The 20,566-nt window shown below is 42.7% G+C and overlaps 1 protein-coding gene, 1 long non-coding RNA gene, 1 other non-coding gene and 1 pseudogene across 6 annotated transcripts in view; 1 reads left to right on the top strand and 3 right to left on the bottom strand.

Moving 5' to 3' along the window:
• Nucleotides 1-2,501: 2,501 nt before the first annotated feature.
• On the bottom strand, nt 2,502-2,608 carry LOC115803846 (U6 spliceosomal RNA). Its single transcript, XR_004024641.1, has one exon. It is a non-coding gene; the product is annotated as a U6 spliceosomal RNA (small nuclear RNA).
• Nucleotides 2,609-7,092: 4,484 nt separating this feature from the next.
• LOC111187939 (uncharacterized) lies at nt 7,093-18,685 on the bottom strand. Of its 3 annotated transcripts, none has more exons than XR_016393451.1 (3): nt 13,624-17,847; nt 12,006-12,100; nt 7,093-9,960 (listed from the first exon to the last, which is right to left on the bottom strand). It is a non-coding gene; the product is annotated as an uncharacterized LOC111187939 (long non-coding RNA). The 3 variants fall into 3 exon arrangements; XR_002648321.3 differs by having other exon boundaries at nt 7,093-9,026; nt 9,714-9,960; nt 12,006-17,842; XR_002648322.2 differs by having other exon boundaries at nt 12,006-18,685.
• Nucleotides 9,967-12,006, bottom strand: LOC111187938 (acyl-protein thioesterase 1 pseudogene; annotated as a pseudogene).
• The window catches only part of TBC1D2 (TBC1 domain family member 2), a 42,744-nt gene continuing 39,690 nt past the window's right edge, over nt 17,513-20,566 (top strand). Inside the window, exon 1 of one of the 2 annotated variants that reach the window (XR_002648320.3) lies at nt 17,513-18,476. Coding sequence is in view for 1 of the 2 variants with exons in the window: in XM_022600049.3 (XP_022455757.1) it covers nt 17,817-18,476 (660 nt within the window). In the remaining variant the exon portion in view is untranslated. The remainder of the gene's footprint in view (nt 18,477-20,566) is intronic. The other variant, XM_022600049.3, reaches the window with a different exon arrangement.

Genomic DNA, 20,566 nt, shown 5'->3' with positions numbered 1-20,566 from the left:
CACTTATATGTGGAATCTAAAAAAACAAAATAGGGACTTCCCTGGCAGTCCAGTGGTTAAGACTCCATGCTTCCACTGCAGGAGGCATGGGTTCGATCCCTGTCAGGGAACTAAGATCCCACATGCCACGCAGTGCAGCCAAAAAAATAAAATAAACAAATGAGCAAACATAACAAAACAGAAACAGGGTCAGAGATACAGAGAACAAACAGGTGGTTGCCAGAGAGGAGGGGGTTGGGGGAGGAGAGAAACAGGTGAGGGAGATTAAGAGGTACAAACTTCCAGCTGCAAAATAAATGAGTCACCAGTATGAAATGTACAGTGTGACAGATATAGTCAATAATTATTTAATATCTTTGTATGGTAACAAAGTGTAAATAGATTTATTGCAGTGATCATTTTGCAATGTATAAAAATATCTAATCACTATGCTGTGCACCAGGAACTAACACTGTTGTAGGTCAATTATACTTCAAAAATAAACCATCACACAAACTCATTAAAAAAAGAGATTAGATTTGTGGTTGCCAGAGGTGGGGTGTAGTGGGGGGGATTAGATAAAGGCAAAAGGTACAAACTTCCAGTTATAAGATAAATAAGTACTGGGGATAAAATGTACATGATAAAGATAACACTGCTGTATGTTATATATGAAAATTGAGAGAGTAAATCCTGAGTCCTCATCACAAGGAAAAAATATTTTTCTATTAAATTTTCTATTTAATTTTATATCTACATGAGATAATGGATGTTCATTAAACTTACTGTGATAATCATTTCATGATATATCTAATTCAAATCATTATGCTGTACACCTTAAACTTATACAGTGCTGTATGTCGATTATATCTCAATAAAGCTGGGAGAACAAAATAATAAAATAATGTATTTGAAAATAAAATGTGTCAAATAAACATTAATTCTTTGGGCTTACTATCAATTAAAAATGATATTACTCAAAAATAAATGTTAGAAATTATATGATGTTTTCCTGACCAGAAAACCTAAAATTTTTAAAACATACTTTAAATAAGACTGTACTCCTTCCTTAATAAGAGAAAACTGAAATTGTTCCATAGTAAGAGAAGTAAAAAACTCAACAATGAAGGTAACTCCAAATAACTTAAGGCATGTTCATTACTGCATGTAACAGACCTTTATATTGAACACAAGAAATACATGATTTTGTTGATAGAAAATCCGTTTCTCTTGCCTTCACTAAAAAAATGGGTTAAAGGATAATGTAAAATATATTGGTTTTAAAGATGTCAAATTACTAACCTGCCTGTTTGGGATATATTGTCGGGGGAAGGGGGTATTACTTGGTACCTCTTTTAAGCCCTTTAGCAAAAGAGCCTGGGGGATGCCCAATATACGCAAGGACAGTACACCAGAAAGGCCACAAGGTGTCGCTTTCTGAAAACCTCTAGCTTTGCAGCTGACACTACCCTCCAAGGGGAAGGAGGGGAAGGTTGAGGGATGTTGACTATACTTTGATGTAATAACCAGAAGTATGTCCATTAGAATATACAACAATTAACGCATCTAGATTAACAAAAGTTTCCCTGTAATGTCCCTAAACCTAAAACTTAGATCTTTTCTCCCCTCTTCATCATCTTTTCCCCGGAGCAATTCTGAGGGGTTTTTTTTGTTTGTTTTTTTGCAGCTTGTGGGATCCTAGTTTCCCGACCAGGGATGAAATTTGTGCCCCCTTCAGTGGAAGCATGGAATCCCAACCACTGGACTACCATGGAATTCCCACTCTGAGCATGTTAATATTACTGCAGATTAGGGAGACCAACCCCCAAATTTTTCATCATTACATTTTAGTCTTCACAAACATTCAGTGGGATGCCCTGGGGAGGAATCATGGTCCCTATTTTACAGATGAGAAAACCAAAGCCCAGAAAGGTTGTAATGGGCCAATGAAAATTCCATTGGCCAGGTTTCCTGATACCCACCAGCCCAGCTGGGGCCTGTACACCCTGCCTCTCCCCCATCCCTCAGCCTGGAGGTGGCTGGAAGTAGGGTTTGACTATTTTGCTTTTTGGAAATTAACATTAAATATTTTGTATTAAACTGATATGAATTTGTAGCTATTTATGTTTATAAAATAAAGCTTCAGAGAGTTTTCATGGGTGCTCTAAGCCATTATGGGCTGTGCCTGGGATGGGTTTCCAAGGAAGCTCACTCTGTTAGGGGAGTGTGTTAGTTTGCTAGGGTTGCCCTAACAAAACACAGCGCCTTAACAACAGAAATCAATTTTCTCACAATTCTGGAGGTTAGAAATCCAAGATCAAGGTGTCAACAGGGCCGGTTTCTTTTGAGGCCACTCTCCTTGGTTTGTAGATGGCTGTCTTCCCTGTGTCTTCAGATGGTCTTCCCTGTGTGTGTGTGTGTCCTAATCTCCTCTTCTTATAAAGACACAAGTCAAATTGGAGTAGGGCCCACCTTATGACCTCATTTCACCTTTTTCTTTTAACATCTTTATTGGATTATAAAAAAATATGGAACGCTTCATGAATTTGCATGTCATCCTCGCGCAGGGGCCGTGCTAATCTTCTCTGTATCATTCCAATTTTAGTATATGTGCTGCTGACGCGAGCACTCATTTCACCTTAATTACCTCTTTAAAGGCCCTATCTCCAAATACAGTCACGTTCTGAGATACTGGGGGTTGGGACTTCAACATATGAATTTAGGGGAGATACAATTCAACCTGTAACAGGGTGAAAATGTTGAAAAACCTGCAATACCCCTTCCAACTCTTCACCCACAAGAATGACTGTGTTCTAGTCTGTGTCCCAAGGTCACACAGTTAATCATTGGTGCTAGAATTCTAATACTGGAGTCCATATGACACCAGTGACTAAGCACTCAGGCTGAATTTTGAGATATGTACAGCTTTTATTGTCTTCCAGCCTCCTGCACCAAATAGTTTATAATGGCAGCTTTTATTTCCCCTTTTACCCAATAGTTATTTAGAAAATTTATTGTTTTTATTTCTAAGGGTTAGATTGTTTGGTTGTTAACTTTTTTATTATTTTCAAATATTAATGACACGGTACCTCCTGGCACAAAATCTTTTTGGAAACCAAAAATGTCTTTTTGACATGGAACATAATATAAAAAGACTAGGTAATCCCTATTTAATTGACCCTACCATATCACAGCATTCTGATCTCTGTATCTTTGTTTTCTGTGGCTGTTTTCTAGCAAATCTCACAAAGGCTAAAAGTGGTGTGTTAAAATCTCCAATTGCAATTACAGTATTTCCAAGTTTTCAATGGTGTGAATTCTACTATATAATCTTCCATCCTCTTTGTGGTTTACTGCCTTTTGCCTCGAGATCTACTTTATTGTTTTAATTATAGTTAATGTTTACTGAGCATTTACTGTGCCCCACACTCTGTGCTTACAGCTTCACACAAATTACTTTAATTACCAAAATAACTGTGGGGATATTGATAGAAGTGTATTCAGGTTCTATGGAGATTGGAATTTATATAGTATTGAAGGCTTCCTTAGAAAAAAACACAATTATGAACACAAAGTTAGACATGAAGATGGATGCTTATTCAGAATAAGAAAATAAATATAACAAATTGAGCAGCCCCTGCAGGTGAGCTTAAGCTTCATTAACTTCACCTAAATCTGCCTCCAGAGACAGATGTTCTCCTTAGTGCCATGCTTATAGATGAGAAGACTGAGACCTTGGTTGTGTAAATCACTCAAGATTGCAGTGCTGGAAATGGACTGCACAGCCCTCGCCTTTATCCACTGCCTCTCATTGCTATCACTGAGAGTGGACCAGTGTCATGTATCAACTTGTTATGATTTCAAATCCATGTTTGGAAAGCTTGTTTTAAACAAGTTGGCTGTGGTTTGAACTTGCTGTGAATAACCTCTTTTTGATGAAATTGTTTTGAAGTTGGATATTAGGACATTCTGACAGAGCTTTTGCACCTGGAGTGGACAGGAGCATTACATCATTGATACCAAGGTAATGGCAGTGGTATCCATCACATGATGGACTTTTAAATGATAAAAACCAAGAGGTTTGATCAGCAAGTCTAGGGTGTTCCATCTGGGCAAGGCTACTCTTTGCTGATCCAAATAGTCCCGCGAAGCTCTTGAGACACTTGCTCCTAACCCTAGCCAGGCTAACTCTTGGTCAGCAGTGGTGCTAAACTGTGCTGCAGTCTCAGGAAGAGAAGAGATATCCGTTCCTGCCCTGGCAATACTAGTCCTCACAGGCAGTGGCGCAAGCCATGTGAGGGTCCCTGGAGTAATAACCTCTGGAGCAACCTTTGCCAACACTGGTACTGGGACCTAAGCCAGCAGCTGATACCCGACTTTTAGTTGGAAGGAATGAATCTACCGGGAACCAACTCATAGAAGGGTATACGTGAACTAAATTTGGACTTTATTGCTTTCATTGCCCCCTTTGCCTGGAACAACAGTATAAATTAATATATCATTGATTTTGTTATCGAAAATTCAGTCCTTGTCCCCAGTGTTGAATAAAAATAACAAGGGCAAGGTTTTGAGGATAAAGAAAAGAGAAATTTATTGATATACCAGCAAATGAGGAGGGTAGCAGACTAACATCTTGAAAACTGCTGTCCTGCCTTCTGGGGAGAAAGCAGGCATATTTAAAGGAAAATCTTGGGGCTGGGGTTAAGAGGAACAAACAAAAACAACAAGAATGCCTGCCCACATTAATCAGTAACAAAGAATGTAAGTTTTAGTCCCCAGCAACGGAGGGAGAAGACAGGAAAAACAGTTTCACTTAGAAATCATGCATCAGGGACTTCTCTGGTGGTGCAGTGCCTGGGAATCTGCCTGCCAATGCAGGGGACACAGGCTCGAGCCCGGGTCCGGGAGGATCCCACATGCCACAGAGCAACTAGGCCCATGCGCCACAACTACTAAGCCTGTGCTCTAGAGCCTATGAGCCACAACTATTGAGCCCGTGTGCCACAACTACTGAAGCCCGCACGCCTAGACACGCCCTGCTTGTCGCAACTAGAGAAAGCCCGCGTGCAGCAACAAAGACCCAATGCAACCAAAAATAAAATAAAAATAAATTTTTAAAAAAATGAAATCATGCATCAAACAGTTTTAGCCTTGTGGCCCTGTCAGTTATAACCTTCCATATCTACGGGAGTGAGGGCAACAAAGTCATCTGGCTACTTCCTGCTGAACAGGGGCAATGTTAAAATTGAGGAGGATTAGAGGAGAGAAAGTTCTGGACTTTGACTTTAAAGAATTCTCTTGTCCCAAAAGATGCTCTAGAATCCTGCAAGATATGCAGAGAGGCTTTTTCTTTTTTCTTTCTGGCTTGACATCACCTCTTCTTGTAATAGCACCTTGAGGCCATAAGGTTGCAGTTGGCAATCAGGTTCTCAGTAGTACAGAAATGTGTCTGAAACCACGTTCAGAATGGCCATCCAGCTCTATTTTGGATGCCTGAACCAGTTACTCTACTCTGATTTTTAAATGTATTCTTTTTCTTACTGGTTAAAGCAGACGTACAATGCATATCTCTGACAGGTCAGAAACAGTCTGTTCGAGTCTAAGTTAAATCATGTAAAAGCCAGAATAACTTCGCCATACCTCAATATGTGAACATTTATTCTATAATTTCCCCTTTTTGTTTGCAAATTTTTCGATAGAAAGCACTGATGATCAAAATATTTGTCACTTGATGCCAGGGTGGTTGCTGCCAGCCCTAGGTCCACCATGCCCCTCAGTGCTAGGCGTACTCTTTGTGTGTGTGTGTGTGTGTGTGTGTGTGTGTGTGTGTGTGTGTGCCTAATTATCCACATTGGAGGAAACTAATCAAACATAGTGAACAAGCTCAGATGTATGCTAACGAAGAAACATTTTATAGGCTCTACACTTTATCAGTTATACCAAATTGTCATTTGAACATTGTATATGTGCTTTTAGCAGTATACTCAAAGCAAGCAGTGACACAGGTCATGAATAGTTATGCTCTTGACGATAACTTCACTAAAGAATTTTCTTTCCATCCTGAACATTGGAGTTAAAAGTATGGTTAGAAGTAAAACAATAACTTTGCATTTTGATAGGAAGACAAACATTTGGTAAACAGTTCAATTAAATTAGTTGGATGGGGACTTCCATGGTGGTCCAGTGGTTAAGAATCCGCCTTCCAATGCAGGGGATGAGGGTTCGATCCCTGGTTGGGGAACTAATATCCCACCTGCTGTGGGGCAACTAAGCCCACGCGCTGCAACTACTGAACGCGCACGCCACTAGAGAGAAACCTGCACGCCACAACCCGAGAGAAGCCCACGTGCCGCAACGAAGAGCCCACGCACCACAACAAAAAGATCCTGCATGCCACACTAAGACCCAACACAGCCAAAAATAAATAAATAAATAAATAAATAAATACTTTAAAAATAATAATAAATAAATTAGTTGGATGGTTCTTACAGGCCTGGTCCAGATTTTTGGGTCAGCTGCCTACCACTACTGTTATCTTCTTCTCATCCTGGTATGGGTGTCATTTGTGGTCAGCAGTCTTTTCTACAGACAGTCCAATGCAGAGGCCCTTCTTAAGCGGAAAACATGAAGAGTCAATTTCCTTCAGGGACTTCCCTGGTGGTCCAGTGGCTAAGACTCCATGCTACCAATGCAGGGGGCCCGGGTTTGATCCCTGGTCAGGGAATTAGGTTCCACATGCTGCAACTAAGAGTTCACATGCCGCAACTAAAGATCCTGCATGCCGCAACTAAAAGATCCCACGTGCCGCAACTAAAAGATCCCGCATGCCGCCACTAAAGATCCCGAATGCCACAACTAAAGATCCTGCATGCTACAACAAAGATCCCACATGCCACAACCAAGACCCAGTGCAGCCAAATAAATAAATAAATAAAAGAGTCAATTTCTTTCAATTTTGCTGCACATACGCCAGTTCAAGAGTACCTGATAAGGGTCCTTTTGTCTAATTTGGAGACAGTCCTTTAAATGATGTCTTTTCCAGGGTGCATAATCTCCTAGTTGCAAGTCACAGGGCATCTGATCTTCATCCAAAGACAGATTACTGTGACGGGCTTTAGAAACAAGCTTAGAATATTATTTTAATAATTCAATTAAACTTTACAATAATGTAACATAGTAACAAGGAGCCATCTTGGACGTAGAGAATAAATACAAAACCTCAGTAAATACAAAACTTCAATATCCAAAGGTATATTATTGAAACATAATTTTTCTCTCTAACTTATCCTCATTTCTACTAAATCTAGCCAAATTAACACATTACTGACCAGGGGATTTTTGCCGAAACTAACGCCCATGCCTGGCAATTTGTTACATAAGTGACTATTGAAACACCGGCGTCTGAGTAAATATCAGCAACTTTTTTTGCACTTAATGTATTTATTTGAAACTTTGTATACGTCTTACTAAAGCATTCTAATATTTCATTAGAGTGTGATAGGCAGTATAGCAGGCACCTCTCTGCAAGGGAACAGAACATCTATTACAAATATACCGTGTTTCATTGTGCTTTCCCCTGGAAGAGCAGGCTCTACAATTCCCGGCAGCATTTTTTTTAGTCCTGTGGGTGTTATTTCCTCTAGAATATGTTCTTTTATTTCACCTGATAGTCGACAAGGTGGATCTGTGCGGGGGGCTTGAAGGACCAGGTGCAGGACTACCACTATATTCACCAGAATGGTCAGTTACCCATTCTCTAACTACTGCTAACAAAAACTGCTTGTAAGTCATTTTACTCTGTGCAATAAAGCTACAATAAATTTTAAACGCATTGAATAAACCGCAATTACTCAAATAGAAACCCACTTTCTTAAACCATTTGCGAGTTTTCCAGAGGATACTGAAGTTTGCCAGATAGTGATTGGATTGATCAACTCCTTTCATATATTTATTATACTCTTATATACAAGTGGGCTTAGTTATCTGATGGCCAGTCCTCCTGCATTCCTTTCCTGTAGATGCTATGGAGGTGTCTTGAATAGTTGTCACCACGAGGACTAGCCTCTTGTCTTTCCATATAAGAAGAATCACTTTCCCTTCCGTAAGAATGTCATTTCTCCCCTCTGTAGATTTTTAGATTTCTCCTTTAATTGGTTTAGTAGACCACGATTCTCTCTTATTTCAGATGTGAGCACACTGTTGTAATAACTGTCTTGGTAAATATGGTGCCATGAACCAAGATAAGGTTGTAGGACCAACAATATTGTTTCTTGCAGTTTCTTTCCTTCACCCATGTAAATCTCAAGGCTGCATATACATCCAATTTCACTTTCGCTAAACATCCTGACCAAAATTCTATATTTTGTAAGTTTTCCAGGATTACAGGTTTTGAATCTGAGTTGTCCTCTCCACCTTATCATTGCCTCATCAAGTGATAGCTCTTGTTTGGGTACATAGAACAATTGAAATTTTGGCAGAAAATAATCCAAAAGAGGTTTAACTTTGAAATTCTGTCTGCAGGAAGTGGAGTTTCTGAGTTATCGTTAAAGTGAAGAAATGTCATTATTTGTTCAAACCTTCTTCTCGTCATAATCTTTGGAAAGATAGGTGTTTCAAGTAAGAGATCAGTCGACCAATGTTCAAGTAAGAGATCACTCGACGAATGTTCTTCCCAGTGTGACTGACTTTCTTTCTTTTTTTTTTTTTCAGAATTAAATTTTATTTCACTTTGATAGAAACCGTGAAAAAGATTTACATTTTCCCAAGTTACAGCACAACAATGTCAATGGAATATTTCTTGCCATAAATTAGATCTTGCTGATTTGTGTAAGTGAAACAACAGTTTATATTCTTCAAAATAAAAGCAAAATGACTTAGTAAATGACTGTTTAAAACTGTAAATCCAGGGCTTCCCTGGTGGCACAGTGGTTGAGAGTCCACCTGCTGATGCAGGGGACACGGGTTCTTGCCCCGGTCCAGGAGGATCCCACATGCCGCAGAGCGGCTGGGCCCATGAGCCTTGGCCGCTGAGCCTGCGCGTCCAGAGCCTGTGCTCCGCGACGGGAGAGGCCACAACAGTGAGAGGCCCGCGTACCGCAAAAACAAAAAAACAAACAAACAAAAAAAAACACTGTAAATTCAGACATAAACATATGGCTTCATTATTAACATCCTATACCGTCCATACGAAATCATTTCCATCATCAAGTAGCACCCATTTATAAAGATGCATTCCTAACGGTGTTCTAGTCAGTTGGAATACGGCAGAAAAATTAACAGTTCAGAAATAGCAAGTGTACATTTTTGCTACATATTAAACTGGGTGGTAACTACACCATATGTATTGAGTTCTGACTAACTTTTATTACCCATAAACTTGCTTTCAAATAATGTTAACCAATAATCTGAAAAATCTATTTAAAATCAAATAATTGCTACTTTTATGTTTGCACAGAAACTCTGACTACAGTGAAAATTTCAAATAAGTCCATTGGCAGAAAAAAGTAAAGCAAATTTTTTGAATGGACTGTTCATTTCCTACAGCAGTCGGTTTCAAACATATGTGCAAAATAAGTAAACTAAAACTATGCTACGAGGAGAATCATCTTAGAGCAAATCATCTTAGAAATTACAATTTGTAAGATCAGTAAATATTTCAGAACATACTAGAATATGACTTAATTATTCTTTCAGTTAATTACAGAAAAATACAACCACAGAATTATTCTTGTTACCTGGACTGAAGATTCAAGTAACTCTGCCGGCCTAAACGGCAGACAAAGGTCCAGTTTAAGAAGTAGTGTAGAAACTTTGAAGGGATGTCTGGTTTCTTTTTACAAGTATAAGTACGTTTTCAATGCCGTCATGTCTGTGATTCAGAATGTCAAATTACAGCACGTATTGACAGCAGATGTCTATGGCAAGTAGGCAATATTTGGTCCGTTATGAAGGATAAAAAAGAAGAAAGAACACATTTCTTTTCTAGAGAGGAAAAAAGAATATTAAATAGAAATTATATTCAGGAAAGAAAAACCTGGTCCCCAAAATAAAAGGGCCATTAATTGAAGACAGCAATATTACTCTTTATTGACACTTAGAAGCATTATCCCTATTATTAGGAATAACGTAATAACACCTTATTCTTATTATGTATTATAATCATTAAGTACGTATGAACACATATATAAAAATATACAGACTTCCCTGGTGGCGCAGTGGTTAAGAATCTGCCTGCCAATGCAGGGGACACGGGTTCAAGCCCTGGTCCGGGAAGATCCCACATGCCACGGAGCAACTAAGCCCATGCACCACAACTACTAAGCCTGCATTCTAGAGCCCGCGAGTCACAACTACTGAGCCCTCACATCACAGCTACTGAAATTCACACGCCTAGAGCCCAAGCTCCACAACAAGAGAAGCCACCTCAATGAGAAGCCCACGCACCACAACGAAGAGTAGCCCCCGCTCACCGCAACTAGAGAAAGCCCGCATGCAGCAACGAAGACCCAATGCAGCCAAAATTAAATAAATTAATTTTAAAAATATATATACAGATACTGCATGGTGACTAAGTAATCTGGGAATAAGTCCAGAGTCTAAGTCACAGCATGCATAAACTGTTTATGTCTTAACTGCTCATTTATACCTGAACAAGTTTTCATTAAGCATACTAATGATTTTCAAGGGACATAATAAAAAATCTGGTTGCAGTATTTTATTACTTTGCTGAATTACATTTGGGAGACAGAAGCTAGCTGCTTCACCTATTTTAATACTAATATATTCTGGATCATGTTACACAAATACATACATAGAAACTTAAAAGATCATAAATTTTCCATGAGGAGATTTTAGTCTGTGTCATTGGTGTGTATTTGCAAAACATCTTAACACTGCAAATATTAGAGGTTTCAAGACCGGACAAAGGAAAAAGTTTATACTCTACAATGATGATGCTGGTGTGTACTTCTCCACAAAGCCTCTTAGTGACATCAATCAATAGGAGTTAGGAGTTCATCAATGAACTGCTTGATATCCATCATTTCCTGTTGACATGAACTGTGTATCATGCCTCCATAGGTTTTGAGGGTTACATTGGCTGGATTTACCAATGTTTTTAGCCTTTCAGCAGTAAGAGAACCAAACATTAGGGGAACTAAAGGATCCAAATCTCCATGGCACTGAAGAATAGAAATGTCTCTATTCACGCCACTGATAGGACCCCGTGGAAAGGAAGCCCACAGGGGCAGCCAGCAGCTGAGGGCGGTGACGCCGGCCAGCTTCTGCTGTGTGGTCAGTGACGTGTACGGAGATAAAGCTCCTCCCTGAGAAAATCCTCCCAAAATAATTCTGTTAGAAGGAATGCCATTCTTCACCTCTTGCCCTATCAAAGCTTTTACACTTTCTGCTGCCTGTTTAATTCCAGTTTCATCTTCGTGTGAATCTGGTGAAAGACCAATAATGTCAAACCAAGAAGGCATGGCCACGTCCATATTTAATGTCACAGGCATAACCAGCACGTGCGGGCAGATGTATTTGATGTGGGCGCTTCTGATACCTGCCAAGTCTTCTGCCCACCCATGCCCTGTGTCTCCCAATCCATGAAGGAAAATCACCGCAGCAGTGGCCTTCCGGACGGCGGGCACAATGGCGGGCAGCGGGGCCGACATGTTATTGTGGCACATACACCAGCTCGACCGACCGCGCATCAGAAGTGGAAGGCGGAGCGGGTGCCGGGCTGCAGCCAAGGGGGTGCGAGCACCAAGTCCAGCCCGCCCACAGGGGCACCCAGTGTGACTTTCTTATTTGTGCCATCAAAATTATTAATCCAAGAAACTTCACGTTACTACTGATTACATCACTCCATTTTAAAGCGTTATCATAATTTTTATATGATTTTTCGTTCTGCTGATGATACAAGTTTGTTTGAGAAGTGATCAACTCACAAAAGTCGTTACCAAAAATTAATGCTGTTATTCCACTAATACTTTGCGGGTTATTACATTCAATAGTTACACGTGACACACCTGTAAAGTCTTCTAATTTCTGCCAAATGCTGTCTTCAATCCACTCTTCTGTAGAAGCAAAGGAGCATTCTCCACCACTGTTTCATTTTCACTTTCTGTACCAGAATCAATCAGTAAGGTTTTTTTGTCTTTTTGTTGGTCTAACATTCACATCGGCTGAATCAGAACTATATTCTGAAGAACTATCACTTTCCGGGACACTAGTATATATGTCGCTCAGACAATCAGAGAAAATATCTGCATAAAATTCATCAAAAAATTCTTCTTCACCCAAAATCTCGTGATGCATCATTTTTGAAAATTTTACAGTAATAAGCTTGCGTTTATAATATACACAGGTTGGAACAAAAACCTAATGGAGCAAAATGTGAACGATAACAACAATCATAAGTTGTATAATAAACCCTTGATCAATTTTTTTAAATTAATTTATTTATTTGGCTGTGTTGAGTCTTCGTTGCTGCGCACAGGCTTTCTCTAGTTGCAGCAAGTGGGAGCTACTCTTTGTTGCAGTACACAGGCTTCTCACTGCGGTAGCTTCTCTTGTTGTGGAGCACAGGCTCTAGGCGCACTGGCTTCAGTATTTGTGGTGCGCAGGCTCAGGAGCTGTGGCACGGTGGGCTCAGTAATCGTGGCTCACAGGCTCTAGAGTGCAGGCTCAGTAGTTGTGGCGCACAGGCTTAGTTGTTCCGCAGCATGTGGGATCTTCCTGGACCACGGCTCAAACCTGTGTCCCCTGCATTGGCTGGCAGATTCTTAGCCACTGCGCAACCAAGGAAGTCCCAACCCTTGATCAATTTTAAGCTTTAACAACTTCACACAGTGATGTTAACTGTATCACTCCCTAAAAACATATTGGTAAGTCTCCGGTCAATAACGTTCGGGTAACAAAAGATGTATTGGGCTTCCCTGGTGGCGCAGTGGTTGAGAGTCCACCTGCCGATGCAGGGGACACGGGTTCATGCCCTGGTCCAGGATGGTCCCACATGCCGCGGAGCAGCTGGGCCCGTAAGCCATGGCCGCTGAGCCTGCGCGTCCAGAGCCTGTGCTCCGCAACGGGAGAGGCCACAACAGTGAGAGGCCCACGTACCACAAAAGAAAAAAAAAAAAAGATGTATTAATACATCTCCAGTCAATAATGTGTTAAAGGGAATTCCCTGGTGATCCAGTGGTTAAGACTCCACGCTCCCAATGCAGGGGGCCCAGGTTCAATCCCTGGTCAGGGAACTAGATCCCGCATGCTGCAACTAAGAGTCCACATGCTGCAACTAATAAGATCTCGCATGCTGGAACTAAAAGATCCCACGTGCCTCAACTAAAGATCGCACATGCATGCAGCAACGAAGATCTTGCGTGCGACAACTAAGACCCAGCACAGAGCCAAATAAATAAATAAATATGTATTTTTTAAAGTATCTTATAAAAAAAATAATAATGTGTTAAGACTAATTTGTTCCAAGTAAGTCTGGTTTCCATAAACTTGGCCTGATTATTTGCATAAATGTAGTTGCTCATATAGGCTCTCTTAAACTGGCTGCACTGGAACTTTTCATTGGGAATCCCAGATTGAACTTTTAAAAGGCCCCTCAAGGCTAGCAATGCCATGCTAATCGCTTGCCTTCAGATTCTGCCTGTGATATCTATAGATTTGGGTAAATTCCTCTCTTCTCCAGGTCTCCAGAATATCTTGAGATTCCTGCACCTGACAGGAGGTGACCTTCCTCATTCATCTGACAAGACTCCTGGGAACCCAAGAGTTTCCAAGCTCTGGAGGGATCAGACAGAAAGAAAAGATAAATGCTTCAATTCTACTTACAAGGATATAATTTGCCAAGTTGTTATAAATCATAATTAACTTAAGGGGAAAGGTTTCTTTACATCTGAAAAACACAGATTAAAAGCCAGTAATATTTCAGATAAAAACCAAAAAATTACAACCATATTCATCAGTTCACTCAGCCTATGTAACTAATCCTTTTGCTAACACTTTATGAAACCATCAGGGTTTCCATTAGAATTGTTTAATTTCTACCCAATTCAGCAGTATGATCTGAAAGTTATCAGAAAGCTGTACTTGTCAAAAAGTCCTTTCTATGATTCGTCTTAAAGATGAAGCAGGGCTTCCCTAGTGGCGCAGTGGTTGAGAGTCCGCCTGCCGATGCAGGGAACACGGGTTCGTGCCCCGGTCTGGGAAGATCCCACATGCCGCGGAGTGGCTGGGCCCGTGAGCCATGGCCACTGAGCCTGCGCTCCGCAACGGGAGAGGCTGCAACAGTGAGAGGCCCGCGTACCGCAAAAAAGAAAAAAAAAAAAAAAAGATGAGTCAGTTTTGCAAAGCATCACAGTGAAATAATAACTGTCTATGAATGACAAAAGACATAAAGGTGACAGTTAAAGATCTGATTACAATGCAGTTGACAAAGAAGCTTAACTGAGTGCTATGACGTAAGACATTTTAAGATAATAACTAGAACTATGACAACAATACCAGGACACATCCAAATTTTAGGAACTTCATCTAATTTCTAGAACATTTATTTTAATAAGATTTATCCATACAATATAACGTAAAAAGGTTTATTACCACTCACCTGACAATGTTTCCAATGTAATTTAACATACGAAATAATTCAAATTAATTTAAAATTTCTCTCTGAGATACCTCAGGGGCCCACTGAAACATCCCAAAGTTAGTTAGAGGCTAAAAGAACTTCATTTAGAATTTGATCCTTGGGAAGTTTGTCAAAAATACCAAAAAGTTTTAAAACACCTGGTCAAATAGGATCATAAGTCACTATGAAACAATACTTATTATTTTAACAAAAGTAACAATAAAAGATTTGAGTCAAATACAGAACGTTACAATAGATCACTAAAGATCACTTAAAAAGTGAAGAAACTGGGCTTCCCTGGTGGCGCAGTGGTTGAGAGTCCACCTGCCGATGCAGGGGACACGGGTTTGTGCCCTGGTCCGGGAAGATCCCACATGCCGCAGAGCGGCTGGGCCCGTGAGCCATGGCCGCTGAGCCTGCGCGTCCGGAGCCTGTGCTCCGCAACGGGAGAAGCCACAACAGTGAGAGGCCCGCATGCCACAAAAAAAAAAAAAAAAAAAGTGAAGAAACTTAGTTTGTTATCAAAAGCAGCTCAATATTCCAGGAAAAACTGTTCTCTTGACAGAGAGAGAGTAAACCAAAATCCAGCCTTGTACCAGCTCACTTTTAATAACAAATTCATCTACTTAATTAAATGCAATCTAATCTTAGCCAGTTTTAAACATGCATAAAACTCTCTTCTCAAGGTTCCTTTCCCACAACCGTTCCTACTTCCTATATCCCACTTCCTATATCCGTATAAGTTTGTCCTCCTCTCTTTCCCCCTCATTTAGAAATAACTAGTTTCAGGACAAAATTACTCTTTTCCCTTAACAAAAATATCTCCATTCTTCTCACCTTCTCTTACCGACAACATGTAGCCTACTTTATTTACATACTGAAACGTTTCCCTTATTATTTCTAGTAGTTTTTAATTGCACATATATTACTATTTGTAACCCTTAAAATGAAAACCAAGAAGCAAGCAATTATGAACTGTTTGTCATACCAGTATTTCCTGACTGGCAAACTTAAGAACATATTCCATAACCTCTAAAAATATACATTTTTTTCACAGCATAATTTTTCTTCGATGTGGTAAAAGATGTGTATCCAATAAACCCAAACATCTTTAGTTTTTCTCTCATAAGAAGACAAAAGTAGGCAAATTCAGACTTGTCTCGCAGTCTGTGTCCAGTGTTTTATCTTATTAAAAAATGATCTAGACCTTCAATCAATTCTCATCATTTAACTTTCTCTTTCTAGGAGCATACTAAAAATCCCCCGGTTGTGTAAAATACACCCTAGGGAACAACTACAAGATGGAATAGAGCTCTCATTTCCCATTTTCCTTTTAGACAAAGGCTTATAGCTATAAGTTGGCCATTCCGCCAGACTTCTTCCCAAGGGACTTCCAGATGGCATTAAAGGCACCTCCCATGTTTAAAAGCAGACAAATGACTAAAGAACAACAAAGGAACCAACCCAAAATGTATCAAAACGAAGGCCAACTAAACAAACAGGAACCTTTCAAAACTCAAATGAGAACAAAAGAGAACGATTTCGCTGGGTTCCCTGGTCCCACTCAACCATGACTTCCACACCAACGGCGCCACAAATGCCTCCTAACAGGCTGGAAGGTTCACAACCTTCCCCAAAAGTGTGGAATCAAGGGGCGAGCGGGGGGGGGGGCACTTCCCCAAGTGGACAAGGTGTGGCAACTCTTCCTCAAAGAAGGTTCAAGCTACAGGAGACCACGTCCTTTTCAAGGAGAGAGACGGGAGTAAGATGGGGCTCCAGCCGCTGGGACAGCCCCTCACTCTCTCCCCAGGAGGCAGCACTCCCACAGGCAAGGGCTCCAAGCCCAACCCGGGGCACTCCTCCCTGCTCCGACAGCGTTAGGTGGGAGGTCGAGAGCGGGATGCACACCACAGGGGCGCCGACGTGCCTCCTGGCTGGCTCAGCCAATTTTGTTACCAAAAATTTGGTCCTAGTCCTGATGCCAAATGAGAATAACAAGGACAAGGTTTTGAGGATAAAGGAAAGACAAATTTATTGATTGCCAGCAGATGAGAAGGGTAGCAGACTAATGTCCTGAAAACTACCATCCTGCCTTCTGGGGAGAAAGCAGGTGTATTTAAAGGAAAGTCTTGGGGCTAGGGTTAAGAGGAGCAAGCAAAAACAGCAAGAAGGCCCGCCCACGTTAATCAGGAACAACGAATGCACAGTAACAAGAATGTAAGTTTTAGTTTCCAGGAACAGAGGGAGAAGACAGGAAACATTTCGCTTAGAAATCAACCATAAGTTTTAGCCTTGTGGCCCTGTTACAGTTTGATGTTATTTATTAGCTTATTAAAAGACATTATTACCCTGTATGCTATTGACTTGTGAAATACTATTATAAATGATAATTCCTGCAGTTAACCGGTGTTAAATAAATTACTGGCAAAGACAATCTCAGTCTCTGAGCATAATTTGCCCCCAACAATGAGAATTTTAAGGACTACAGAGGGGGAGAAGCTAAAAGGAGAGGAGATAAGAAAGGGCTAGAGGAGGACCGTGATGCCCCTAAAGAGGTGGAAGGAAATGGGCTCCACAGCCCAAGTGGAGGGATGCGCCTAAGACAAGAGGGAAGGGGAGAAACTTAAGGACAAGAGGTAGAATAAGACATGAAGTTGACCGAGCTTGTCAGGGCCTAGATACATATTTGTTTATTTACCCAATTTACTGAGCCCAACTCCGTCCAGGTACTGGATTCCAGAAGGGCAGCAGCCGGGCCCGGGCACCCCATGTAACGCGAGCAGTCAGGGAAGGAGGCGAGTGGGAGCTGGGACCGAGGGAGGTGAAGCCGCCACGGTCAGAGCTGAGTCACGGGGGTGCTAAATTAGCCCCGCGGATAAGAAGCCCCTAGCAGCGCCCACAATCCACGCGCGCTTTGAGCGGCGCCGGAAGTGGCGTCACCGAGCCGGGCGTCCCTTTCAACTAATGGCCGCGCGGTCTGCCGTCCGACGGTAACCCGAGCGGCACCTGGGGAAAAAAGGCGGGAGGCCCATAACGCGCGAGAAGAGACCACCCATCCACGTCATTTCGCGAGTTACCAGAGCAGCGTAGTCGGGGACCGGCATCTCTTCCAGCTTCCCTTTCGCCGGTTAACCTAGCTCAGGATCACCACGCCTTCAACCCGAGGACGGCCTCACGCCCGAAGCCGCCCCCCGTAAAGATGGCGGATAGGCACGGAGGAAAAGCCGGAAGAAGGCGGGGTGGGAGGAGCCGGCAGGGGGCGTGTCCTGGCTGCAGAGAGGTTCGGATGGGCGTGGCCAGCAGCCGCTACTGGGCTTTCCATCAAGGAGATGCACACACCGCAGCCAGCCGCGTCCCTCCGTCGTCTCCTGGGGGTGGGTCACCACTGGCTCTGCCCCTGTCCGGAAAACTCCCTCTTGGAAGGTATCACCTGAGTTTCCGAGATTTGACCGGCGTTGGGCCGCAGACCTCCAGTCCCTCGACGATGGAGAGCACCCAGGAGAAACCCGCGGAGTCTAGTTCCCCCGTCCCCGGGTCCGAAGAGCCTGCCGGCTTAGCCAGGGATCCCGAAGTGTTGCCTCCCAAGGAGTCGGAAGGCTGCGCCCGGCCCCTGGAGACGGCCCCCAAGAAAATCTGTGGATATTTAAGTAAGTTTGGCGGCAAAGGGCCCATCCGGGGCTGGAAATCCCGCTGGTTCTTCTACGACGAGAGGAAGTGCCACCTGTATTATTCGCGGACCGCGCAGGATGCAAATCCCTTGGACAGTATCGACCTCTCCAGTGCAGTCTTTGACTGCAAGGCCGACGCCGAGGAGGGGACTTTCGAAATCAAGACTCCCAGCCGGATTATTACCTTGAAGGTAAATGGAGCAGTTTTTTTCCTTTTCAGCCGGGATGAGATCCCAGGGCACAGCAGGGCGCAGGTGGGTGGTCACAGTAAACTTACGATAATCACCGACCCTGATCAGCCCAGTGAACCCTGGGTGCCCAGGGTTTTGTACTTTCCAAAGCACATTCACACCCACTTCCTCACTGGGTTCCCACAACAAAAGCCGGGATGATGGACCCATATTACGGATCAAGAAACTGAGTCACAAAGAGATGAAGTGACTGGTCCGAGGTCACACAACTAAAAAGTGGTGTAGCCCACACTTGGAATCCCATAGCTTTTCTACCTCTCAGTACTGTGTCAAAACTTTTACTTTTAGGTGTGGCTAACAATGCTGTTCCCTTAACTTTCTTACTTGGGGCTGAAGTATAGTCAAGATGAGCTTTGCCATCCTCTCGAAGGCCCGGATCCTGAATTACTTTTCTTGATGTTGTGGCCAAGGGGAATGAATGCTGAGAAAACGTTGGCAGAGATTGGGAGATAAATACTTAGGTTTCACTGATCAACCTAGATTGTTCATTGATGCACGTCTAAACCTGTTTTCTCATCAGTAGGTTTTGTTTTATTATCATATTTAACTGAGAAAGCCTGAAGCAGTGCAAAGGCCATGTGCTTTGAAATCAGACAGGCTTGGATTCAAATTCTACATCAGCTACTTACTAGCTGTGTGACTCTGGGCAAGTTAACCTCTTAGTACCTAGATAGTTTGTGAGATTTATAACAGGGTGTGTAAGCACCTGGCACATCACAAGCACCTACAAGTTGCTGAATTAATCTCAGTGCCTAGAATACAGCCTGGCATCTAGTGGGTCCTCAATAATTATTTGTTGAATGAACACACATAGTAATAGAACCAAGGTCAGAAAGTTCATGTCATGTCAAGAGGAAGTGCCCTAGAACTTAACTGGAAAGACAGATGTGGGCTAAGAGTTCTGGAATTCACACTCAGCAGAGGAGAGTGTGCCAGAAGACTGCCACCTCCCTGACCCCCACCCTGTCTTCCCACACCTCCACCCCTACTTGCAGCCCACTGGGCATCTCTTGAGCCCCCTGGATATAGCCCACAGCTTTAGTTCCACTTTACTGTCTGGGCCAGGCTAGTGACCAGGCTGGGGGGTGGGGGGGGATCAGCAAAAATAATGCAAATTAGGAATTCCAGGCCAGGAGGGCAGGCATTTTAGGGTTACTTGGCTTATGGGTCATGTGTCTGCTCCCACACATTGAATGCTGTCTACAGGGTCGCTAACACGTGCCTTTTACTATTCCATTGACCCGTGTGTGTGCCTGGCACTGTGCTAGGCGCTGGGGTGTGGCACAAAAATCAGACCTGCCCCCTGGGGCTCAAACCACTTAAGGTCTTGTGAGAGACGGACAGGGAGACTGGCATGCGCAGTAAAATGTTCTGTAGGGACAGTATGATAAGTCTATACCAGAAAGGTGCCGTGACAGGAAGCGTCTGTTCCACTGAGTAGGTGGGGCTATCCAGAGAGGGCCTCATGGGCCAGAGTGGGGGTGGGGTGGGAAGGGGGCAACCACACCTTGACGCTTGAAAGAGAAAATCGGTTTTCTACAAGCAGACAAGAGGGAGAAGGATATTCCAGGCCAAGAGAGCCCCATGAGTAAACATAGGAAAACATGGTACAGCCTGGAATGTCCAGGCAAATCCCAGGAGCCTGGGGTATACAGGGGCCCACAAGATGGAGTGGAAGAGCAGAGGCCCGAGGGCAGGGCATTTGGCAGGCCAGGGAGCTTGGACTTTGTCTTATGGGCTGTGGGGAAATTGTCAGAGCCTTAAGCAAGGAAGCACTGTGAGATGAAAAAGTTGAGAAAGGTCAATCTGGCTTTTGGGTAGAGAACAAGTTAGGAAAAGGCAAGGCTGTGGTTCGGGAGTCCGTCAGGAAGTGGTCAGGAGAGAATGACGGCCGAGCTAGAGCTGTAGCAGTGGGGAGGGAGACAAATGGGGGCGGCTAAGGATGTGAGGGAGGGGTCAGGGGTGGCTTGTGTAACTGGCTGACTGCCTGGTTGGGGCAGTCACTGACAGCAGGGAACCCAGGATGAGGA

Source organism: Delphinapterus leucas, chromosome 6 (assembly GCF_059928025.1).
Source record: "Delphinapterus leucas isolate spDelLeu-1000000601 "Yukka" chromosome 6, BTC_Dleu_Yukka2, whole genome shotgun sequence".
Classification (NCBI taxonomy): Eukaryota; Metazoa; Chordata; class Mammalia; order Artiodactyla; family Monodontidae; genus Delphinapterus; species Delphinapterus leucas.
Note: the sequence above shows the minus strand (reverse complement) of the source record. Positions and strands in the feature narration are given on the sequence as shown.